Source organism: Aythya fuligula, chromosome Z, assembly GCF_009819795.1.
Source record: "Aythya fuligula isolate bAytFul2 chromosome Z, bAytFul2.pri, whole genome shotgun sequence".
Classification (NCBI taxonomy): Eukaryota; Metazoa; Chordata; class Aves; order Anseriformes; family Anatidae; genus Aythya; species Aythya fuligula.
In genome coordinates this window covers 44,426,360-44,451,984 of record NC_045593.1, presented here as the reverse complement: position 1 = coordinate 44,451,984, position 25,625 = coordinate 44,426,360, and the positions used below count along the sequence as shown (strand labels likewise).

The following is a 25,625-nucleotide window of genomic DNA, read 5'->3' as shown; positions in this document are numbered from 1 at the left end:
TAAAGTGCCACGATTTTCCACATGAACACAAATTTCAGGCTTTTGCAGTGGGAATGAGGGGGAGAGCAAATGTTTTAGCCGTTTGCTTTTGGTTATTCTGAATCAAAAAGGCACAAAAAACGTTGCTGTATGTACTTTGAGCAGTATCAGTGCAGGCTTGCCAAAGGAGGTGGCTGTGTGCCCACCCAGTCTTTCCTCCTGGGATGCAGAGGGTGGGAAAAATGCTAAGAAAAAGAAATCTCAGATGGTCATGTTGTCTTGGCATGTGAATTACTGATGCTTCTTCAGTGATGTGGGGTTAGATCAGGGATAGGACTTGAGCAGTTAAGCTTGCTACAAACAGCCCTGGAAACAGGTAGTGAAACTCCTGGTTGAAAAGGCAGCTAATTTATTGGGATGTACAACAATTTATTTGGATGTCTCCTTTCATCAGGAGTACAGGCACCTGTGGCAGACGTTACATTTGTACGTGTGGCTGCATTTGGGCCTTTTTACCATATATGAGTGGCCAACTCTCATTGCAAAGGCAAGAGAGTTTAGGTGTAGTATCTGCCTTTTACTCCTTGCCTAGGAAAAAGGCCACTTGGAGGAACAATTTGGTGACTTAGTAAGTGGAAAGGGTAAAGCATTGAGAGCTGAACCTGAGTTTTGCAAATTGCTAGAAACGATTGGGAGAAAATGGCTGAAACATCTTCCCATTGACCCCCGGGGTTCAGATAATCGTTCCAGCCTCTGTTCTGCTCTCCTCAAACTCTTTATGTGAAAAGGGAGAACTGCTGAAGCTGTGACCTTTTATCCTGGGAACCTGTGTTATTTGAAAGAGCTGCAAAAAGAATGAAGCGTTAGAGACAGTAAATGCTAGCCATTTACCCCTTTAGAAGAAAGTGAAAGCTCCTGTTTGTCTAACTCAGGAATTTTTATCAACAGTGCCAGGTGAGTGAGTAAATAACAAACCCATCATTTGGACACACCAGGGAAACCTTGTACAGCAAATGCATCCTATTTGATTGGAAGATGGAAAACACAAACCATTTGGAAAGTTGATAAGGGGAAGAGCATACTGAAGAGGTGATCAACGCAATTTCCAGTGATGCCTTGCAGCAGATTTTCATTAACATTGCTTGTACCAGATGTGGTTTGTGTACCAGTTCCAGCCTGGCACCTGGGAAGCTCGGCTAAAGCCCCTCTACAACACACCTACAGCCTTCTTCAGCAAGTCCTGTAGCTGAAAGGCAGTCATTGCTCAAAGCAGGCAGCACTTTACTAGTCCTCCTTTCAATCTACAGATGGGTTGGTGCCAGCTGAGATAACCACTGATACAGCTGCAGCCAGAAGAGATTCTGTTTTCTGATGTTCCCTAATGTCTGTGATAGTGCCTTCTATGTCAAGCTGCAACTTTCACAGTAATTTGTTTGCCCAGGGATTGCAACTTTTGCTTGTACAGAGGATGAGTTATTTATTGCCGTGAAAGTTTTTAACCCAAGTTTTTAGCTGGAATAATTCCTGTTTTTACAGAGCACAGTGGCTGAGCTACTGTGGTTTCCTATTTTTCATGCAGAGTTGGAAGGTGTACGTGCTTATGTCCTGGAAAGATCAGGGTTAAAATAGAGAAAGAAGATGGAATTTGCACTATTGGTTAGTTAATAAATACACAGATATTCTAACAGCTCTGTCTTTTAAGGACTGATGTATACTCTTCGGTTGAAAGATATATAACGTCTGTATTAATTTCTCTCTAATGTGTTTAAATTATTATTTTTTTAGCAAGAAGACCAACCTCTTCAACTTAAATTTTTTCAGCACACACACTTCTTTTATTTAACTCTATCATTAAAAATTACAGAGTTAGATATTTAAGGTAACGTAAATTAAGGGCTCTTATGTGTCTAATTAAGAGCAGAATTGCAGCTGTTAAGTTCAGGCTCCATATTTTTATGGAAGTATTTGTGCCCCAGCCTAAAGTGGAAAACAGATTTTTGTTCAGTGTCTGGTGGAGCTGCTTAATTATGTATAAAAAAGAAGCATGTTTAAATACAGCATTTTTGGGTTTTAATGACTAGAAGGAAGACAGAGTTCTACTGCAGTAAATTTACCCAATCTTCTGTGGTATGAGTTGCTTCTCAAGCTTTCATAAGAGTTAGTGTTAGATTATTTATTGTTGATGTTGGACTTTATGGTGTTGACCCAACATGGTCTTTAGTTCTGCTTGGCCTCGACTGAGCTTAAACATTTTCAGAATAGCCAAGTAATCGTGTCCTACAAATCCTCTGCAACTCCACTATCTTGATTATTTAAAGGCTTCTTTCTGCAGATGTTTTCCAAATGACCATACGAAGACTTGGCAACCTAGTATTTTATTGGCATGCTTAGGACAATAGGTAGCTGCAGTTTATCAACAATCCTAACAGGAAGCTCTTTGTCTGCTGTATGACTTTCCACATCATGGGGTTTCTTACTCAATTGCGTAGTCAGGTGTAAAAATGTTTGTCTCTGAATGTCTGTACACTTGTTCTCTCCAGATCTTTAAAAAGATAAATATGCAAGACAAACAGTTTCATTACAGACTTTTTTTTTTTTTTTTTTTTTTTTTTTTTTAATGCTGGAATGTTGCAAGATGGCCTCTGGACACATTTTACGCACATGTTTGTGTGAACTGAATTTGAGTTGACATAGCTCTTGGCCAGTTAAATGCTAATATGAGTAAAAGCAGCACAGAAAATTTTGACTCTCGAGTTAGAAGATCTTCAAGACAGTGTACAATTAATCTTAAAGCCATGTACAATTAATCTAAGCCATTAATCTTAAAGCAGATCATATGGGTCAGACTCTGAGACCGGTCCAGTACCAGCATTAAATAATCCTTAATTCAAAACTCTTCCTTAAGTGAGCTTCATCCAGTTAAATAGATACTGTTGTCTACTTGGTTGATATGTGTGTTTTGTTTTGTTTTCTTTTTCTTCTTTGAAGCCTGCATTCAACATAGTTTTAGTCCAGTTCTGTACAGCCTTGATTAACTGAACTCTGATTATGCACGAACTCGGTTTGCCTGTCCCTGTCCTAGCAGTAGCTAATGCCATCTGCTCTTACTGCTCTGCTGGCCCTGGTGAGGTAGCAGGGCAGCAGTGGAGAAACGTGCAGGACTACAGTTCTGTGGACCTCACTGCGTAACAGGTAGTGTTTCCAGCCAAGAACAGTAATCTCGGTTTTAATTAAATTAATGGTGTCGTAAGTTCTTGTGATGTGTTATGTGCTGTTTATATATAGAAACATCACTGCATAATCAGGATTGTAACTCCATCAACAGCAGAAAAAATTCTGAGTGTTTAGATTTATTTTTTTTATCTCTACTGAAAATTGAATGGATTCTGATCTAATTGTAGCTTCCAAGTCCAGGAACAGATGTTAAGACCAATATCTGTCTGTGTGTATTCACTTTATAGGCAGATAGTCAGCTGCCAGCCTTGAAGCAATCTGAGTTCATGCAGACTGACTCAGAACAGCCAAAAGACAATGATGTACCAAAAGAAGAACTTACGGTAAAGAAGACAGACCCTCTGCAGGCTCAAGGTGAGATAGAAATCACTGGTATCTTAGGAACTTGAGTGAGAAAGCTTGTAATTTAATGGCACACTTAAAAAATATTTTTGCATACATGATTAAGATGGAAAAGTGACACTGGTAGGCTGAATTATAATCAATTTTCCTTTAGCTGTAGGAGGGTATAACTAGTATCTGTTCAAGTATTTTTATTACAATCATTCCTACTAGTTCAGTTATATCGAAATTGATGTGTTGCATGTAAAGGAAAATAAAAAGAGTTATCATTCTACCATTGTCATATCGCTCACGTACTGTTGAGAAAATACCTTGCTTTTGGATGCAAAGACTTTTAAGCATGTTTTAAATTTGCTAGTTTTAGTAAGTGATACATCTAGGCTGCTGCTCTTCTGTATGGAATGGCTGAAAGTTAGGCTTTAAACAAATGCATGCCTGTGCTTTCCATGTGTTGTCAACGAGCAAAATGCAAGTAATGGAAATGATATGCAGGAGATCAGATTAGATAACCTAGTGGTTGCTTATTGCATTAAACCCTCAAAAACTATTAATTTGAATGGATGTGCCCTTGTGCATCAGTCTCAGAGAACTGTGTGTGAGAAATCCAATTTCCTATTTAATTATTCTTTCATGCTATCTTAAATTACAATCCTAGGAGTAATTTTAGAGCAATTCAAGACAACATCTCCATATAATTTATGTGGGTAAATTTTGTCCTGGTGTTTTTTAGTTAAAAATACAAATACACAGGAAAAGCGATGCGGTAATGTCTGCTGGAAGCAACAGCCTACCTCCGTTTCCTCTGTGAAGGCTGTAAGAACAGCCATCATTTAGCTGAAAACCTGCCCATGTAACTACTTTGTCCTGAGATGCTTTTGCACACCTAGTCTGTTTTATTGCCAATAATGAAACGCAACACACAGAAACCCGATGTTGCGTAGCAAATGGCAATTTTTATTTAAACTGCTCTATTTCACCTGCCAAACTTTTTTTAACCCCACATGTGAGCATTCTAAGTAGGCAGCAATGTGAATATGATTGCAGTAGACAATGTCACTAGACTTTACAAGTCTCATCTTTTAGCTGTCCCCAGTCTGAAAAGCATGGGTTGCCTTCTGTCTTTCTCTTTGGATCTGATATGACTGAGAGAAAAACAAGAATTGAATGTAAAAAACGAAGCAGCGTTTATTAAAGGTTTTTAACTTTTGCTGCCACTGAAAGATGCTATTTTTTTACTCAATCATTTTTACTGTTTACAGAAAGAATAAGTGACCTAGCTGCCATCAGAAAACAGGACCCTAAAGCAGAAGAGGAGAAACTTTCTGGTGAACTGAAACACCCACAGGATTCAGTCAAGGCTGCTGCAGAGAAAGACCTGCACCCGGCTGAAGATGAGAAGCATGTAGCTGGGCAGGATGCATTAATGCCAGCCGCAGAGCAGGATGACACTGAGGAGGTGGAGAGGGAGCAGCTCCTAAATTTTGACGATAAGCAGAGTGCATCACCCTCTGGAAAGGCTGGTTGGTAGCGTTTTGTGTGTTGCAAGTAAAGGGATAAAAGTGCAGAATGGAGCATGGTTTCTGAAATAGTGATGGCAGCTGGCTGGACTTAGTATAAGGTGTTTTAAAGGTTAGCATGAGAGGTAAAAGGTTAGTTAACCCCCAGCACTCTTCTACAGCCAGAGAGTGAAGATGGAGGCTTCTGTTCGTGCAGCAGGAGCTACCAGGCTGGGTTCTGCTGCACCACTGTCACAGCCTTTCTGTCTATCTCTCCATCATCTGCACACAGCGTCTGGGGATGTTAGTCCCAGAAACTTCGTGGTATTGAGGCTGTGTGAAAACATAACGCTTTTGAAAAGGATGAGACATGTTGCCCATCCAGAGCATTGATGAGTAGAGATGCTGCTTATTAATGTTTTGCACAAAGTCATCTTAAAATGTTGATGTGTAAACGCTAGTTACCCGTGTTTGAAAATACACTAACACGAGTGAAAGTCCACCTGAGACTTAAGGTATCTGAAATTTATTATCGTGAGTCTGCAAAACTGAAGATTGGAAGTTGTCAGCAGAGGTGACATTTTTTGGCATCTACCATATGTGACTGTGAACCAGTGTCTGTCTCCACGGTGCTGAGACATTTGATGTCTTGTCAAAACCTGGCCAGGATCTAGACATCCCCCTGTCTCAAGGAACTCAGTCTTAGGTAGACTTCAATTCGTGCATGCAGCATGGTGTTCCCAGTACTATCAGCACTTTTATGGTTATCAGCACTTTTTCACAGAACAAAATAGTATTTTCTGATGCAGTTGAAGCTTACGGCATTCATGCAGGCTCAGTTCCTTGCTTCTCCTGAGCTTATCCCAGCCTGTCTTGTGTGTCTATCTTTCCAACTGGAGTATCTATCCGAAGGACCTTGCTACGATCTCTTCTGAATGTGGAAATCCTTCACCCTTCCTCGTGTGATGCAGTACTGAATCGGTAGCCCAGACAGTAAACAAGCAGCCTGATGGACTGCAGGAAATGCTGTCTATGCTTTTCAACCCAGTGAATGCATTCATACAATGCATTATGTTGTGATGTTACCACAGTGGACTTGGCAGGGATAAATGATCTCATCTGCATTGCAGAAGTCGTATTTTTCCAACTGCATCAAAAAGATGCTGGCCAGAGCAGGCAGTTCTCCAAGAGATGTGACTATACATGTTAGCTGTTTCCATTTTAACTCAAGTAGCAATCAGGTGCAAAAATCATCCAAATATTAGTGCAAGAAAAAACTCTGTGGTGCGGCCTGCGAAAGGTCACGGTTTCAGTGAGAGCAAGACCAGCACAGTATTCTTCAGGCTTGATCGCTTAGCAAAAATACCATACCTTATGGTGTAGGTGCCTTGCAGCCAAAGGATCATCAAGCAGAAATGGCTTTCTTTTATGTTCTCCCAGCATCCTGTCAGCTAAAGCTTCTTTCAAGCTTCTTTTCTGGAGACCTTTAGGCCTATTACTGCAGATATTTTGGTCTGAACATGGACAATTGTAGGCTGAAAGTTTTCAAGCCTCCTTCTAAATCAGCTGCTGTTTAGATAGTTTGGCTTTTCTTTCTCCTTGAGAACTAGAGACTCTTTATCTTAGCTGGGGTATGCTTATACCTCTATGCCATTATGTTTTTTACTGGCTGGCAAACTGGAAAATAAAGGTCGGACTTTAGCAGTCAAAATAATTTACTTCTGAGCAATCTGTATTAAGAAATCTTCATCTTGAGCAAATTTTACTACACTAAGTTGTGTGGAGCAGGATGATTCAGGACAGAGCGAAGACAATCTTTTACAGAAAACCGCTTTTGTGTCAAGTTAGCACATAGTGAAGTACTCTTTTTATGCTGTGTTCAGAGCTTTCTGATTGGTGGACAAGCCAAAACAAGAAGGGGGGGATCTGACGTATGTTGTAGCAGTGGTGCTAATACATTTAAAAGCAACTCCATCACGTTTTCAGTGTCATCTTCAGCTTTTACTGTTTCTTTGGCTGTCATGTACTGTGTTCTGAAATTGCTTAATGCTTTTTCTTTGTCCATCTGAATGCATTGCCAAATTTTATTCCAAATCCCAAAAGATAATTATCTTGCTCGTTGTACAAGATTTACAGCAAAGGTTTTCCATTCAGTATTAAAACGTACTCTTTAAACAGCAGTTAACTCAACAGCAAAATAAATTCTGTGCTAGGTATTTGCAGTAACTGTATCTTGTGCAGCATAGAACTCATTTAATGTAATGTTTTTCCAGACAATCAGGCACAGGACGCATTGAAGGACAAGGACGTTGACTACAATGTAGATGAGAATGAGGCTGAATCAGAAACGGATAAACAAGCAGCACTTGCAGGCATTGCAAATGGTAAGTAGGAAAAAAAGAATGTTTTAATTCAAGCTGAAAATGTTACCATGATTTTCTGAATGTTACCCTGTAGCAGATACAGCTACTTTTTTTCTTTGTTCTCTGAGCTTTCCCTAATTTTGAACGTGACCTATTTTCTGTGTAGCATTACCAAAACTATTTCTTAATGTGTGTTGGGGAGTGGGAGTATCTGTAGCTTTACTCTGCCGTGCAGTACTGTGCAGTACTAACAGTCCTTTCAGAACTTTCTAGATGAAGAACTATCACTTCTGAGCCTTAAAGAGATTTCTGTGTCTTTTTCTTTTTTCCTAATTAGTTCAAAACTCTGATGAAAATATGAAGAACCACTTATATGACCAAACTGAGAAACGAGAGAGGTTGTGAACAAGGGAAGTTGATGATGCAACTTCGTCACCTCTTCCTTTAAATGCAGCAAGGATGAGAGCAAAGTGATTTAAGAATGTTTGATTATCTTCTCAAGACTTCGATAAGGGCCCAAATGAAGGAATATTTTGTTGCAAAGTGTTATTACTGTTTCAATGATGAAAAAAAATCGTTAAATCTCTCAAGGCTTGTTTTAAAGCATCTTGACCTCTGCTATGACTCTTTCCTTCCTACTGATTATAAAATTGAGACCAGCAAGCAATAACTGTAGTAACTTTGAAGTCAGGTCACTTGTACAGTGACTACAGTCATGCTACAATCACAGTGTGCATGGATTGGTGGTACATGGGAAAGAATCCTTGGGCAAGGACAGATTTTTTTCCCTTGATTAATGCAGTAGAGAAATCCCCAACCTAGGCTTAAAAGGGGAGGGTAAGCAAACTTGCCTTGACAAAACGTGAAAGATGAAAAACAGCCCATGCATGCTGCAGTCTGCCCCCTTATGCCAACTCTGACACCATTTTATTGCAGTGTAGGTAGACTCAGCACAACTGTAGTTCCTAAATATTGTGCAGTATGATAGTTTCCTTGGTCTCACAAATGAAACGCCTAGCTTACATGATCTGTACCAGAAATGAATCACTGTCTTGGTTGTGTTCTTAGCTTTAAGTTTAAAGTAGATTCTGATAATAGTATCTTAAGAGATTAGCAGGAAAGTTTCTTGAAAGCCTTGCTGGACACCTGTTCACAAAATCGGAAGTGCAGTTTGGTTCAATTACCACTAATTTCCACAGAATTCAGTCAGGCAGACTGCTGAGAGGCCTTCTGAAATGTTGTGCCACGTCTACCCTTTATCTAGCCACTATCTTCTAAAGAGTAGAAAGGCAAACACTTGCCTTACAGAACAGCAGATTCAGCTGTTCAAAAAGTGAATAATCTTCTCTGCTGGACTTGTGAAGGCAGCAAACCAGACTATGCATTTTCCAGACATTTCACTCTCTCTCACAGATGAAGCTGTAGTTGTTGTGAAGTTCTGTGTTATACACAATGTATCACGTTGTTTATGTGCTGTAGTCTTTGTCTTTTCTGCATCTTTTTGAATGTAAACTAAAAACTAGTTTACTTCGGATAGCCTAAGGATAGCCTAAAAGTACCCATCGCTGCCACTGGAACAACCTCCAACTTCAGTCTTACCTGCATCGTGTGCAGTCAGCAGTTCGGAAGATTGTGTCTGTCCTTAAGACCGATACCCACGTTTGGAAGTCTGGGAATGTGAACCAACCAGTATGACCAGAAGACAGACACCACCAACTTCCCAAACAGCAACTTTTAAGAATACAAAGACTTGTTGTGGCTTTCCTGGCTTTCTCTCAACGTACTTCGTGTTATTACAGCCTCCATGGTGTCTCATTCTTAAGTGTACTGTGCTACAGCTCCTGTAATTTTACATGTCTAAATGTGCAAGTGGAGGGTTGGTTCTTTTGTGAATGAAAAAGAGTTGTCAACAGAAGGCAGAGCTCAAGTCAGACAGTGCCTATTACACCCAAATCGACAAACAGATCACTTGCAGACTTGCCAAATGTAACTTGAATTCTTTTAAGAGAATCACTAATTGTCCATTACTGAGTTCTTTGTTACTTTTTCACCATTTAAGTCAGATTTTACTGGGCTGGGCTACTATAGTAAGTAATAGAGAAAAGGAGGTAATGAGCATCTCTGAATGACAAATGCTGGGGAACTTGGGTTGTTTCTGCTATGCTGGTTCTTTTTGCTTTATTTTTTTGCAAAACATGTTATGTTTTGACAAGATGTTTACATGTGTTCAGAGTAAAATGGGCATTATTTTAGGACTTGATCTGTAAACTTATGTAGCTGAGATGAAGTTAATCAGGAATTTAATAGTGATTATTAAAGAGCATATGCTTAACAGTATGAAATGTGCAATTAAATGCTCTATTCAAGTTGAATGAATGGCTTTAACTTGAAACTGGCAAAATGCCAAACAAAAAATCCTTCATGTTATTAATATATTGCCAAATAATTCTTCTAGAATTAGAGTAGTTCAGTTAGAACAGACCTACAACTATCAAGTCCAACTGCCTGACCTCTTGGGGGCTAATAAAATGTTATAGCCTACCAATAAGGAAATTGTCTAAATGCCTCTTGAACACTGACAGGCGCGGGACATCAACCAGTGCCTGTTCCAGTGTTTGGCCTCCCTCGTATAAGGAAATTTCTCGCTGTACTTCTGTACAGTACCTAAAATCTGACAAGCCTCCTTGCTAGCCAGCTAAATGGTGTCCTCCCCCTAAATACAACTTCCTCGGTGCAAAGCACAGTTGCTGTAACTGACAGTAGGGGTCTGAAAGCCTGTGTAAAAGTAATATTGAAAACCATGATGGAATATAGTCTTATTGTCAATAACTTGAAGTGCTACAGGAATATAAATAGGGTGGTAGATTTCTAATGGACAAGGGACCTTTGTGTCTACTGTACCGAACTTTGAAGTCCAAGGACTAACTTTTATTTGAACAAGCGAGATTCACTTGGAACTGTGGTTTACAGTGTGTGATCACTAAAACTTTCACTTGCATGAGGGAGGGAAAGCTTCTTGACTAGTCTTCTTGGGGTTAAATTAACACTTGTCCTTGATGTTTTTTAAAAGTGAAGCCTGATACATTTTAGATAATCATTTTAAAATAAAAATAATCTTCTCTACTGTGCGCTATCTTGTTCTGTACTGTTGATTCAGTTCTAATATTAGTGAAAATGGGAAAGGTGATCATTCAAGTTTTTAGAGTTCTGTGAAATGTGCTACGATGTAGAACGTGTACTCTCATACTTCCTGCTTCCTTCGGAAAAATATAAAAGGCTGTCCCTTGAGTTGCCATCATGGAGTTAAAGATTTTGAAGACAGGAAATATTTTTATGATTGCTTACAAGGCAGCAGCAAAAGATAGATGAATTCCTCATGTCCTGCACTGCTACCAGTTTACCATCTTTACAACTATATTTTCCAGGATTTTCATTCCTCTGGCAGTGATATAGAAACACTCAAGTATATGAATCAACATAAACAAACATGTAAAACAGTATGCAACCTCCTTACCAGAGAAATGAGAAACTGCATCTTGAGAGTTCCTCATTCCTGGAAGCTGCAAACTGCTGGCCAGCCAAGGGGTTGTTCTACTTCAGGGGTTCCTTCCTGTTTTCTTGTTAGAGCTTACCAGTGCTGTTGCTTATGTGATGCCCTTAAAGCGGTATTACTCCATGATACAGAGGTATGTTAAGAGAAACACAAACAATCCCCTGCGTAGTTAAGAGGGAGTTAAAAGCTCATCACTGTGCCGTTTTGCAGCAGTATGGTTCATCAAAAGCAAGTCACCTTTTTAACACTCCTGTTCCCTTATAGCAGAAGGCTGCTTAACACAGGAGCATGCCTGTCGGCGTTGTTTCAGATCTGGAAGCATAGGACGAAGAACTCCTCTGGGAAGGGAAGGGTAGGACTGGGACTTCCCCTGTTTGGGATTCCTATCCCTACTAACCCTTACAGAAGGCAGCAATATTCAGCAGCAGCTCTGTAGTCAAAGCAACACAATGAAGGTCATGCAAGAGCTGATGAAGCAACAGAACAAACTAGCAATCCTTCCTTTGCATTGGCAAAGTTATAACAGGATTGAAATTAAATTGCAGATTAGTTAAAATACACTTCTGGCGTCTCGTGTTCCAGTGTTGCTAGTGCCTATTCTAGTATTAGCTATGCAGATTCTCAAGTGCCATAGAGAAATAAGAAATAACTTACTCCATTTCTTGCTGTCTTTAAGGACACCTCCATTTGAGACAGAATACCTCCTCCACAACTGACTTTAATAAAATAAAGTCTCTGAATGCAGGAGCTAAATGAAGAAGTCTAGCTTTTATCTGATTCTGATTGGTATAAAGATTGTTTTAGCTTGCTGGACATGGCAAGAAAGGAAATCAGCCTTTCTACTTGCAAAATGAGCACATCTGATTCAGTTTGGGCAAAAGTATGGAAATAGACCATTTCTCCAAGTGGCTTTGTTCAAAGAATTGCAGTAGCTCAGCTGTGCCTCACAGACATAAGACTATACTGCAATATTTTTATTCAGTCATGAGTGTTACTAAATCTTTAAAACGCCATTATTCTGCTGGAATTCATTCATAAAAATGAACTATGATTAAATCTGTAATAAAATCAAGTAAGGTACAACATTCTTCAACAATGCAGTTGATTAAAATCAGCTTCACTTCTAAGAACGTTATACAAACCACTTTAAAACAGCAGTTGTCATTCAGGTCATACAAAGAAGGCAGACTAGAGATATTTCATGAAATAATACTTTTATCCTAGAGCTCCTGCTCAGTTGGTACAGCACGAGATATTCCACCTGACAGCTGGAATCTGATTATGCTTCAGGTATCCAAACAATAATCCCATCTTTCAAACAAGCTTCACAACTGGAAAGTACTTATGAGGGGAGAAGTCAAATTCTGGAGGAACCTAGAAGGAAAAGGTTTAAAATTTTACACTGAAGCACTACTACTGAACTTTGTATTCAAAATGAGGTACACCTTGCAGATAGATGAAAACTTTTAAATAGCAGGCAATTTAAAGAATAATCACAGCTCTTTCCTATCCAGAAAATACTCCAATCCAGTTCTGGATATTCCAGCCATTCCAGTCAGTCTCCAGTGGTCACGGGCACCACGTTGTAGAGCGCTGGTGTGCCTTACTTCAGCGTGGTCCTTCCCTCTTCTGTGCCCACCCCTCAACTGGAAGCCTGAAGGCCCTCTCCTGAAGGCTAGCCCTCCCCCTGCTGTGTTCACACAAGCTGACGATACATGGCTACCAATTACTCCCTGCTTTTGAAGACTACCTGTACTTGCAAAGGTCATCCCATGCATGCCTTATCTAATTTTGTTTCAAAGACATTTAAAAATAGTTTTCTTTATTTAAATAACTACAACAAACTATTTCTAACTGTGGCCTGAATGTGCTAAATCAGCTGTAAGAAATCTGTGGTAGCATTGCATTTATTACAGTACCTCACATTCATTTCAACCAGCATTTTCTTACCTTAGAGTCCTTTTTGTGACCTCCTGCCAGTAGCTTCATGACCACAATATTGGGTTTAGCAACTTTTAGGATTCGACTGACCTAAACAGAAAACAACAAGAAGTTTTCAAGTGGAAGCACATGACCTCAAAAATAATTCAAAGATAACACTCAAATGTATACATACGCTAACAATTTTGCAGTCCTCTTACAGCACCAGTTTATTTCAGATGAGATCAAGGCATTCTAGATATCCTCTGGAGTATATCAATTGGATTAAATTAATTAATTTTAATGTTCACTTTTTTATTCAACAGACCATAGAGATGACATGGTTAAGTTCAAGGATTGTTAAAACTATGGCAAGTTCTAAAGCACTTGTCCAAATAAAGGTTTAGACAGACTCTCAGTATCTTATCCCATATACTGATCCAAACCTGATGAGGAAGATCAACTTAAGCACCAAACAGGCTGCTTTTTAATGGAAGTGCTCTGGGCACACTTGAACTAGCTTGAACTACTGTTAGTCTCAAGTAGCTAGCTCTTCTGTAATCACGACCAGGAACCAGAGAACAGGCCGGGATCCCTAAATCCTCAGAAGAACCTAATCCCATAACTGTTCTTAACCTGCTCAGATGTGACAGAGTCGATGTCCTTGCTTCAAGGACAGTCACAGACACTTAGTTTTTATGCTATGAGCAAACAGGGAGGAACTCCTACCAGTGTTTACAATTACTGATGAGAAAACTGCTCCAGGAAACAAATGCCAGATTCAAACCCTCTTTCCAGCCTGATGATGCTGAAACCAATTTTTCCAATCCCTCAGGGAAAATGACTGGTTTCCAGGTAAGTGAGGCACATGTGCATGTCTCCTTCTCAGTAAAAGAGATATGCTCTTTGAATGTGGCCAGAAGGCAGCATACAAGCATAGATAAATTGCTACCTAACATTTAAGATACTTGGCAGGGAGAGGCTTTGGAACAGAGAGCACAACCCAGATTTCATTATTGAATGTACTCAGGTGAACCACTGTGACACCAGCCTCCTCTGTCTGCTCCGTAACCAAAACATTCAGCTTTCTTTGCTCATCACCAGAGCACACGTAAGGCACCCTGGATCTCAAACAAATACTGCTAAAAAACAAACCCACTCATTCAGTTATTAGCAACCACTCCTTTTTCCAGTATTTCAGTCTTACCTCATGGTCTGGATTAGGAATATTCTCAAGAATCATTTTTGCTTGCTGGAAGTGTTTACTAGCTGCCATGTAGAGATCTGCTGACTGAGGAGGGGGGCTGTACTTATTTAAATCAGACATTTCCTATCATGTTAAAGAAAAACAAAGATACAGTAAGATCAGTTGCCAATTAATTTTATTACCTTAATTGAAAACAAATTACTGTATTGAACAAAAAAGTTATGTCAACTAAATATTTTAAGAATAAGCAGTAAAGTTGAAAACATTCATTTTAAAAGGCAAATATCAAGAAGCAACAAATTATTTAAAGATTATTTTAAAGTGCCACAAAATGCAATGAACTACTACTTTGGATTAAATTATCCCCATTCTGAACAACTTGACATTCACTTGCTTTTTCAGTCCCACGCAGCAGTGAGTGAAAGTACAGGAGGAAAAAAGAGAACTAATGGATGTAATATTAATTACTCAAGGCATGTTTATGGCAAGTGATAGACTCACACTGTTCAGAACTTCATTTTACATAATTTTGATCCCTTAACTCTTTTTTTACTCAGAGATAAGAATTTCTATAACAAGGGAGGAAGCCATGATAGTCTTCATTTTCACAACTGTTCATGACACTAAATCAGGAATTGTGGCTGGCGTACAAAATAGTATAGTTTCAGTACGAGGCAGACCGTTAGAAACTTGAAGACTGGCCACCAGAAATCTAAGTTCAATGTGAAATGTCCAAATTTCTGTATCTGAGGCAGAATAACCCCACAAATCAGTAGAATGTAGTTGGTTACTAAGTACAGTGAACATGAAGTTGAATATAAGCCAACAGGGTGATCTTAAGCTCCCTGTTAATGGCACACAATATAACACAGGGAGAAAGACCACAAATTGCAGTTTGAGAGATTCAAACAGGACATGAGGACAAAGGCGAATGAGGACAAAAGGCCCTGAATCAGGTTATCCAAAGACTAAGAGGATCTGAAAATGTGTAGGATCAGGTTATCCAAACAGGATAAATCCCTGGATTTTTTTCAGGCTTGTTACACAAAGACACAGCTGGTTTGATCTATAATACTAGTTCAGGGAGGAGACTGGACAGAACAAGCCTCCAGACTGTTTCCAACCAGCACTTCTGTGATTTAAAACTGAAATTTGATTTTATCTTTGTTTTATTTTCCCATTTGCTTGCTGCAGTAATAACAACATTCTACTAGGTAAAACACAACCAAAAAGTGTGTCAATGGACTTTAAATAAACTTTTTCATGCAAACCAACACAAGCATCTCAAACTGCCCAAGACAACCAATTTTTAAGTATCTAAGAGTCTGAGTTTACTAATAATTCAAAACTATGTTTTTCCTTGCATGTAACTAAAGCTAGAAATCCTTGCAATTTTGACTAATAGAAACGGAATGGTTTGGCTTGGAAGGGACCTTAAAGATCATCTAGTTCAAACCCCTGGCCATGTGCAGGGACACTTCCCGGCCCAGGTAAGCCTTAATGTGAACTTTGAGATGTTAAGAGCAATTTTTACAGGGACAAAATTATCTATAGCAGGTAAACAAACTATTTTTATAAAAGAATGACTGGTGCCACATTTTAAGATTACTTACTTTGAACTGCAGGTAGTGCACTGGGGGTGGTGTGATAACACTGTTGAATGGAGCAAACCTGTGCTCGTATCGCACTTGTTCACTATCCAGCTCAAACTTAGGCTTTCTTACTTTGCCATCCATGTCAAATGCGATCATTGTCTAAAAAGGACAGGACAGAGTACAGTGAAAAGTGTTAACTTTATGTTGTAGTCTGCTGTGAGCAAAGTGAAAATTATGATTTAGCTACAACTGGAAGGAGATAAAAGTAGTAGAGAATTTAAAGAATTTACTATATCACATTATTAACTTGAAATTAATTTCCAGTCCCACTAAAAACAGAGGGCATGCATGTATACTTCTTATTTAAAAAAAAATAAGCCATTGTTCAGCAAGCATGTATAAATTACCTTGTACATCCCAGCACACATATTTTGGTACGCCTGACTCATGGTGATCTCTCTACTGAGAGGGCGAACTGCAAATTTCACAAAGATTTTTTTTTAATTCAACATAAGCACGCATATATATCACATCAAAATATTTCTTTCACATTTTCTGAAACTGATGTAATCCTCAAATACCATTAAAAATAATGAAAAAAAAACTGGAGCATAAATATCAGAACAAATTTTTGCTCATCTGACCCCTGATTATACAAAACATCACGAGACATATTTAATAACCATCACACAAACAGCATATTGCCTTCAATGCAATAAATCTGTTCAGACTGTCGAAGGTATTAGCATGTCACTATATTACATTAAATAATCTAAAATTTACAGTTTCTTGTTGAGAGATCTGTTTGCTTAATCCTTATATTTTTTAAATGTTTAAAACCAGAAGGTTAAAACTTTTAAACCAGAAAGCTTCTTACCCTAATAATATTCCTTGATGCTCCCCTTTAGCTTCCATTGTTTTTACTGGACACAAATTTGGCACCTTTTTAGAAAGCATAAAATTTGGTAGTAATTTTCCAAATTTCTAGAGCAAAGGGAATTTGGTTGAAATGATCTTGAGCTGTTCATATCTAATTGTTTGTTCTTCTTGAGTGGAAGACAAGGACATATAAACAGAAAAAAAGAAGGAACAGCAAAGAAGTAGAACTTCTGCATGCTCTTCAATTACAAAGTTAATGCTAAGGTAACTCCAATACATCACAATCTTAGTAGCCACTTAGGCATGGCAAATCTGTATTAAAAGCTATTTAAAGACTGGTTTGAGCTGCTTCTTTAGTAGCACGCTTACCATTCTGACTACAGTAGCAGTCAGCTATGACTTAGGAAAATAAATTCTCATTGCCTGTTATATACATACATCAGAGAAAGCCTGACTTCTGAATGAGGTTTCTGCATAATATTACTACCACTGAATTGAAACAGGGCAATTCACTATTGTAAATTAAGAAACACGCTTGAACACAATTGGAAGCCAAATAGAAATTACAGAAATACAGTGGAAGTTTGTTTTTTTAATCCAGCTACAGAAGCCTGTTACAAAAAAACATACCTCCACAGGAATTACAGACTGTAAAAATGTAGTATTTTTCAAAGAGAATTGCTCTGGTGCTGTTAATTACACCTCACAGCAACTAAGACATAACACTACTGGTGAAGCTATGAATATAAATGAGTTTGGGATTAAAAAAAAATAATAATCCTGAAATAAACAAACATATGGAAAATTCTTATGCAGAGAATGTTTTTAGTTAAAATGCTTACTTTCAGTCTTCATTAACTTCAGGAAATTTTTCCCACACACATAAACGTTCACTGGATTAATTTTAAATTTTAGTTCTACGAGGCCACAAGAAGAGAAGAAAACATCTGAATTACACTCTACACCTCAGATACCTTTTTTCTTTTTCTTTGTTTTCTTGCTACTACGGCCTTTCTGTTGTTCCTCCATTATTCTCTCTTCTGCCATTTGAGAGCTGTCAGCACGGCTCAGTGTTGACATCAACCAAGCATACAGGAACTCTGATAGATACCTACAGAAGAAACAGTTTGTAGCTGTTACATACCACAGTGTAAATCTTGACGCACACATCCTAACTGAGTGCTAAGTCAGCCAAATCATAAGGACATTTATTAAGGACATTAAGGATATTAGGACATTTCAATCCACCTGCTTTGAAGAAGGTGCACTGCTGACATCAACAAGTTATTTTGTGTTGTTTTATTAAACAAGACTCCACACAGAGTCTCAAGGTATGCATGTTTCTTAAGACTAAGTGAAGTGAAAGTTTCTTCCTATTTCAAAACCCAGAAAAGATTATTTTTTCTATAATTCTTCCTTCCCACACCATCATTTTAAAAAAGCTTGGTTTGCTATCTAAATGCTATGTCTCTGGTTTTGTTATGAATTACTGTTTTGAGAAACAAGGTTACTAATAACTGTTTCAAGCATTAAAAACTCATGAATTATCACCCAAAAAAAAGAAAGGCCAATCCCACAGAAACACTAGATCCACATGCATTTTCTCTTAGTATTTAAAAGAAATCTTTAACAATTCTTTACAAGACATTTCTTAGTGAGCAGCAGTGGATCCAAGAATTTTCCAACCTGTTTTCAAACCAAAAGGAATGGGGAAAAAAGAGCAGAAAGTACAAATCTGGAGGACATAAAAAAGTTTCTGAAGAAGTTTTAACTCAGAAGAAAAATTACTGAGAAACTTTCAGATTTCCTCGCAGACACTTCCTCTATTTTTTTTTTTTCATTTCTTCACTTAAAGTGACGAAATAAAACAGCTAATGTGATAGTTCTGCTTAAGAATGATTTTATTAAAATGGAGTCAAGGGGGAAATAATGACAGGTAAAACAGCAAGTTGCAGAAAACCTCGTATTACTTGTTAAGGTAATACTTAGAGCATATTGCAATCATCTGGTAATTATCTGTAGGGTTACTTCTCCCACTTAATGTTTAATCCACTAATAAAACAATGCAAAACATAATGAGATGCACTGAAGTTCAAGTCATTTAAACCTGTCTCATCAGTCAGAAAGAAGGCTGACAGCTTACATGGTAAGAGCTTTTTTTTATTGGCAGCTTCATAAAAAACAAACTGCAAAGTACAGAAGTACTTCAAAGTTCTTTCAGAAATACTTTAAGGTTCAACATCAATTTTTTAATGCTGAACCAAAGAAGTGAACTATGTAAAATCTTCTGATTTGGACCAAGACATCTACTATGAAAAATAATTTAATGTGAATGAAGATGAATGATAGTGAGGTAAAGGAAAAAAAAGCATTTTGACTCCATATAGTGTGATCATTTTGACTAAATGCAAGTATCTCATCAAATATGCTCAAAGAGTATGATGTTTTTACATAGTCACCTTTTACATGACAGTCACAACTTAAAGACTGAAGTTCTTTTTAAAAATTCTAAAGGGATCAATGAGATTATTGATCTTGATAGGACAAATACAGAAAAGAACAAAGGAAGTTGTTTTCATTCTGCATTCTCTTCTGCCAAAAGCAGCGTATTTTTCATCTGTTTTCATTTGAAGATACTGTTTTCAAAATCTAAATAGAGAACCAATTACTATTTCAACAAAACTTTAAGTAAAGTAACTATTAAGTCTAGAAAAGACAGCAATAGATTTTTCTTCTCCATTCGTAAGTTTATGAATAGGTAACTAAATAGTGTGTTGAACAAGCCTGAGATTAGGAGTAATACCTGAAGTCCCTATTTTAAATATTTGCAACTAGAACTCAGTGGGAGCAGCCCTCCCCCAAGAACTGTCAATAAGGCATCCTCTTACCAATATATGTAGTAATATTCATGCATACTGTAAAGCTCCAACTCAAAGCCACTCAGAAGATACTGTATCATAATACGAAGGTTATGATATAGGACCCAGGTGCCCAAGCATGCCAAATGTTGCCTTTGTGGTTCCTGCTTCAGTAACATGCTATGAAGTGCTGCATCTACTTTTTCTGCCTACCGAAAAAGAGAGCAAAACAAACTACTCAATAGCAGACAGGGAAGGAAGAACATATGACTGGAAGAGCATTTGAGTTCTGCCAGAAATAAAATCTTAACAAACTCTGAATAGAAATTGGGTCAGCAAAGCTATGCTCCAAATTAAAAACAGGAATGTTTTTCCAGATACTGTCACCTCTATGCTCTAGAACCATCAGAAATCAGAAATGTTACTCACATGCCTATAAGCAAATTCAGCTCAACAGACAAAAAAATGCTCAATACAGTCATACAGGGAAATAAGTTTATTAACCACTAATAACATTACTCCTATTAAAATTTAAAATTTTAAAGTTTATAACAGTCATGTGAACACTAGACCTCAGAAAACACAACAAGCGGGTATCTGTTTTGTTACATTGGCAATTATCTTTTTTTCTTTCTAATGTAGCTGCAATGAAAAAGTATATTTCTAAGTATATATTATTAGTATGCAAGAAACACACTGTGCCCTAACACTGAAACTAAAACATTAGTAAGACCTATTCAGTCTTAAAAGTAATTGTACAAAAGATATGAAATATCCCACAGTAGGAATATTATCAGTAGTCCTGAACAAATCACCCTGTATTACCTATTACAAAGTGAAAAAACATTGTCTCTGAGCTGCAATACTGCAGCAAACTCAAGCAAACAATCTTCAGAAAAGCTGAAGCACACAAAATCTCCCCTCCCCTCCAATTTTCTGGACCGTCCTCCTTACCATGATCCTGGAAAACATTTGCTTATTTCATTACCTCTGACTCCCAAATGAAACATTCCCATCAAGAGGAAATATACCTTTTCCTGTGTTGTGGGTTTTTTTTTTTTAACTTCTCCAGAATGAATAATGTTCAAAATAAATTGAAGCACGTATTTTTAAGAGTTATTTCCTTCACATATCATTTTTAAAATTTAGGAAAATTTAGCATCCTACAGAGCTATAAATCAGAATTTTCAGAAGTGTTTACAAAGATGTCTCCCAGAATCACAGACCAGCCCAGGTTGGAACGGACCTCCAAGGACCATCAGGTGCAACCTTTCACAGAACAGGGCACCTCTATGAGATTACCCAGCTCCCTGTCCAATCTCATCCTGAAAACCTCCAATGATAAAGATTCCACCACATCCCTAGGGAGGTTGTTCCAGTAATTGGTTGATCTCATTGTGAAAAAGAACTGTTTTCTTTTATCAGGATAAGACATCTTGCAGTGCAGCTTGTACTTTTTGTCACTCGTCTTCCTCCTTTGCTGGTGTGGTAACACATAGACTGTCACAGTTACTTGATTGTGTGATTTGGGCTCCAGGTTTGCCGGTAAAGATGGAGGTAATGAAGGTACTGACTGTGTCTCTGCATGCCCTAGCAAGTTTTTTGTAGTCCTCAATGCATAGCTGACCACAATTCCATACACAGCATGCTTTTTTGCTTTTAAGCACAGACAAAAGCTCCTTATTTAGCAAGGGTGGTCTCTTCTTCTGCCTCATTCTTTTCCCTTTGTAGTGAGTGGACCATTCTTGCAATTCCAGGAGTTTGTTCTTGAATAACTCCCAGAACTTACAAGCTTCTTTGCCCTTCCATGCATGCATCCCAGGAAATCCCTCACAGATGGGTGTTAAGCATACTAAAGTTGGCTCTTCTAAAATCTAGGCATCTGTCCCATTACTGGTCTTCAGTGTGCTCAGCCAGATCCTAAACCCCACACCGTTACTATTGCTGTATTCAAGGCCGCCATCAGTTAAGAACTTAACTAAGTCTTCTCAGTTTGCAAGCAGTAAATTTAGCAATTCAGTGTTCCCAGTTGGCACACTGAGGACCTGTAGCAGGAAGCAGTCCTCAATGCATTCCAGGAACCTGATGGACATCCATCTCACCCGTCTCTCCCTGCTTACATCCTGCAGACCAACAGTGTCAAAAAGGATAGAAGAGCACAAACAGTGGAGTTGCCATTGGATTGCAGATGCAAGAGATTTCCCCAAAGACTATTTCTAGGATAAAATTAATCTAAAATTAAAAAAGCAGTATCTTTTTGTTCAACAGATCTAACAAACAGTATGAGTTGCTTCCTTTACATAGAATCTAATACCATATGCTCCGCTAGGGTACAAATATACCTAGAACAATAGGTTTCCTAGCCTGCTGTCTGGAATATTACCTCATCCTGGAGGGTGGCAAATTCCTCGAGAATGTGACCCAGTTTATCTCTCTGACGAGCTCTATTGTGTCCATGGATTTGAATCAGACTACAAAATGGCTGAAAGAAACAAAGTGTGGTTTTAATTTTTCAGCACAACCTTGAGACTGCTTCGAGGAAGGGTACTGTGATGCCTGCTTAGGCATCACATTTTATACATCTGTATTAGGAGGTGGCTTCCTTTCGGTTGCCTGGGGAGTGCAAGCTATGTGGAGCAATGCAAGTGCTTACTTCTCTGTACTTAAGTCAATGTGAGACTGAATGGACATCTCTGAGGAGTCTGATCAGAACAGACTGCTCATGGGAAGAAAGAAATTACTTATATCTGTTTTCTGATCTTTTCATTCTGCTGCATTGTAGCAATAAATACAGAACCTTTTCAAACATTTTTTTTTTAATTTTTTAATTTTTTAATTTTGTTTTTATTTTTTATTTTAATTTTCAAATAGAAGATAAGGTAAAAGGTATTTTTTACTCTAGTACTATGTACTTGTTTTGTGGTAGTGGGTGTGGATTTCTAATAATATGGAGTATTAGTCAAAATGTTAATGAAAAATCTGGAAGAACAATACACGCAAAAAACAGCCATAGTTATTATACCAGCTTTCTAAAAGTGTATTCACTTTCAAGACAGCAAAGTTTTGCAATTTTGCCTTTACATCAGGAATCTATAAGAAATGGTTTTGTGAGAAACAAAGTTGTGTTTTTGCAGTAGTGAATTACTTTTCTCTATTCCAAGGTAGCTGTGTAATCATAACAAGGAGAAATGCTGAGTAGATAAGTGGTCAGTAGAAGGCCTCACTCTTCCAAAACAAAGTAGAAGCTTGAGAAAAACAGGATGAGCAGTGTGGGAACAGTAAAACAAAGATTGCAAGTTCTCAAAATATAAGAAATGAGAAATCAAAGGGTTGAAATTTGAAAATTGTACATATATGGTATAGATGAGCATCGAGTAGCTTGTGAACCTGTAGAACTCAGGCAATGAGGAAACAGTGGAGGTGATCAGGCATTGGGTAACAGGGAATAAAAGGTTATGATTTGTTTACTAAAATGTGCTCCTGACAGGGCACCTGCTATTGCAATTGAGAATAAAATGGCTTCACAGAAGATCCTCTCTGAAGAAAATTATATGAGATTTTTCTCACAATTTGGGGGCTCATCTGGGATATTGTCGCCTGCTGAAGATTTCTTGCCACCACAGACAGGAAGGTGCACCCCGCTGATTTCAGCGGTCCCGTCGGGGGTGGTGGGTTGTCTTGGTACGGCCAGCAAAGGACCAAGACTGTTAATTTGAAAACAGGCTCTGTGAAGCTCTGGGGAGGAGAGAAGCCAGCACAAACAGACACAGCCCACATATAGTCCAGCCCGAATTGGTAACAGGCACTGGGATTACTGCTGAAAACCTGGACCGGGAAGCCGTGCATGGACCGAGGTAAAGGAAACTTTACCGTATCTTGCCTCGGGTTGGGTTCGGGGAGACTCTGGTGTGAATGAGATGCACTTTTAGTGCGGAGTGAATGTGAAGTCCTGATCTGTGAGGCTTGGTGGGCCTGCGAGGGGACGAACAAAGTCCCCTTGGCTGGAAAGGGACGAAGCGAAAGAGAGAGAAAAGGAGTGAAAGAGAGTCTCAGGGGTTTGGGCCCTTAGGTGTACAGTACCCCGAGCACGGTGAAGTGAGGTGCTCGGCAGTACACCCCACCTCTGTCTTAATCCTAGGTGAAGGCGTGTAGTACCCTGTGGGTGGTAAAAGTCCACAGCTGCACGTCAGGAAGAGCTGGGGATTAAGGGTTCCAAGAGTCAGCAGGGTGGGGTTGGTTGGAGACCCCAGGATTGTGCCTAAAGATAGCCCTTTGGAGCGAATGATAAGGATTTGGAAAAACAAGCCAAAAACTAGGGAAAGAGATTTTAAAAATATATAATTAAAAATGGTTTGATATTGTGTAGTTGTCTGGCCTAAAAAGCTAATGAAAGGAAGTTCAGTATTTTGGCCAAAATACGGGTCTGATGAAAATTCGGGCCTGAAATTTGTATCTAAACAATAAGGTTCTGTTTTAGGATGAGGAATCAAGTTATGCTCCCTGTAATCCTAGTATTGCACCGGAGGCAGCGGCAGGTGCTGTGGGAGGGGAGACAGGGACTGCAGTTGATGCTGTCCCTGGAGAAGTTGCCCCCGGGGATCCTGGAGTGGCAGAAGTGGAGCCGGGGGGTCCCAGTGGGGCCTCGGGGCTCTGCAGGGCCAACGCAGGACCGGTGCCGCTCCCCCCTTACCAACAGAGAGCTTAGGAGTTTTAAGAAGAAAATGGAAATCATTAATTGAGGGCCTAGCAGAACAGTCAAATCCGTTTCTAAGGCCTAATTTGTATTCCTGGGGGGAAATGTCAATCTTGAGTATGTTATTCCCTGGAAAAGAATGTTTAGGAGGGGAATGATTTGGTAGGTAGCTATGCAAGAATGGGAAAGAACTAACACCCTCCCCCACCCCAAGACCAACAGTAATGCCGATAGAGCAGAAATATCTGCTTATCCAACTGCAGTAATAACAACCCACAACAGAAATCATATAGAGCCTTGGGGTCAGAATTAGAAAGTACTCAGGGATGAATCCTGAGGACCGGGTAGCCCAAGGGCTCTTTAAAGTTCATTTTGTGATTAAAGCCTGGCCAGATATACAGAAAAAGCTCCAGAAGGTGGGAGCAACAGTGTAGGTAGTATGAAGGTGTATGCCAGGAAGGGAGATGAGAAGGAAAAGCAGAGAGCGACACAAATGGCATTCATGGCGTACTGGGTAGTGAGGCAGAGGGGGAGATAGAGGGCCCAGGATGGAAAGGAGAGGAAGAGAGATGGAGAAATGGCAGGCAAGGAAAGCTACCTGTGTTGCAGCCTAAACGCTAGCAGGGACAGGCTTTGAGAAGATGTTTTAAGTGTGGCCAGGCCAGACACTTCAAACAGGGGTATCCGGAGTAGAAGCAGGAGGACGGATTGCTGTTATAAATTTAGAATAGGGGATTCAGGGCTTCCCAGAAAGCTAGTTCCCTGATAAAGGAAAAAGTGTACCTCAAGAGTTCCTCAAATGTACCTCAATGGGGATCACTCTACAATTCATTATGGGCAAAACAGACTTAGCATAGGAAGATTAATAAAATTTATCACCTACTGCTGATGGGCTGCAGTGGTGAGAAACAAAGAAACAAGCACCTTCCCCCACCCACTCTCTTCCAACTCCTCCCTGCCCTGAGTGGCATGGGGGGGCTGGGAGCGGGGGCTGCAGTCAGTCTGTGGTGCTTTGTTTCCCCTGCTCCTTCACGGTCACTCTCCCCCATGCTCTGTTGTGGGGTGCCAACCTTCCTGGGCTGGTCCCGTGTGGGTTTCTCCACAGGCAGCAGAAAACGGGCTCTCTGGGAGCTCCTCTGGTGTGGGGTCCCTCTTGTGAGGTGCTGACCTTCCTGGGCTGTTCCTAAATGGGCTGCGTGTGGAGATCTGCTCCACTGCGCTACACCATGGGCTGCAGGGGTCTGCCTTCCCCACCAGGGGCCTCTTTATGCACTGCGGGGGGGCTTCAGCTCCTGTACTTGGAGCACATCTACACTGCACTCCCCCTCTTCTGCACTGACCTTGGTGTCTGCAGGGAGGTTTCTCACTCCTCACTCTCCCAGCTACTGTTGTGCAGCATTTTTTTTCCTTTTCTTGGGTGTGCTCTCATAGAGATTTAAACTGCATTGCTCATGGCTTTCAATACTTCAGTACTTTCAATACTAGGAAATCTTTGTAGGAAGTACT

General features: G+C 39.3%; 2 protein-coding genes across 3 annotated transcripts in view; one reads left to right on the top strand and one right to left on the bottom strand.

Moving 5' to 3' along the window:
• The window catches only part of GOLM1 (golgi membrane protein 1), a 31,725-nt gene extending 21,206 nt beyond the window's left edge, over positions 1-10,519 (top strand). Inside the window, exons 7-10 of one of the 2 annotated variants that reach the window (XM_032205707.1) lie at positions 3,441-3,567; positions 4,815-4,880; positions 7,325-7,435; positions 7,752-10,519. In XM_032205707.1, the coding sequence (XP_032061598.1) occupies positions 3,441-3,567; positions 4,815-4,880; positions 7,325-7,435; positions 7,752-7,819 (372 nt within the window). In that variant the 3' untranslated portion in view covers positions 7,820-10,519. Of the gene's footprint in view, positions 1-3,440; positions 3,568-4,814; positions 5,076-7,324; positions 7,436-7,751 lie in introns of both variants that reach the window. The other variant, XM_032205706.1, reaches the window with a different exon arrangement.
• A 1,146-nt stretch (positions 10,520-11,665) lies between these two features.
• Positions 11,666-25,625, bottom strand: part of NAA35 (N-alpha-acetyltransferase 35, NatC auxiliary subunit) — a 29,821-nt gene continuing 15,861 nt past the window's right edge. The window contains exons 16-23 of the mRNA XM_032206285.1: positions 21,810-21,908; positions 19,457-19,635; positions 17,543-17,679; positions 16,097-16,164; positions 15,708-15,848; positions 14,095-14,217; positions 12,918-12,998; positions 11,666-12,341 (exon numbers count right to left, since the gene is read on the bottom strand). Coding sequence (XP_032062176.1) covers positions 12,282-12,341; positions 12,918-12,998; positions 14,095-14,217; positions 15,708-15,848; positions 16,097-16,164; positions 17,543-17,679; positions 19,457-19,635; positions 21,810-21,908 — 888 coding nt within the window. The 3' untranslated portion in view covers positions 11,666-12,281. The remainder of the gene's footprint in view (positions 12,342-12,917; positions 12,999-14,094; positions 14,218-15,707; positions 15,849-16,096; positions 16,165-17,542; positions 17,680-19,456; positions 19,636-21,809; positions 21,909-25,625) is intronic.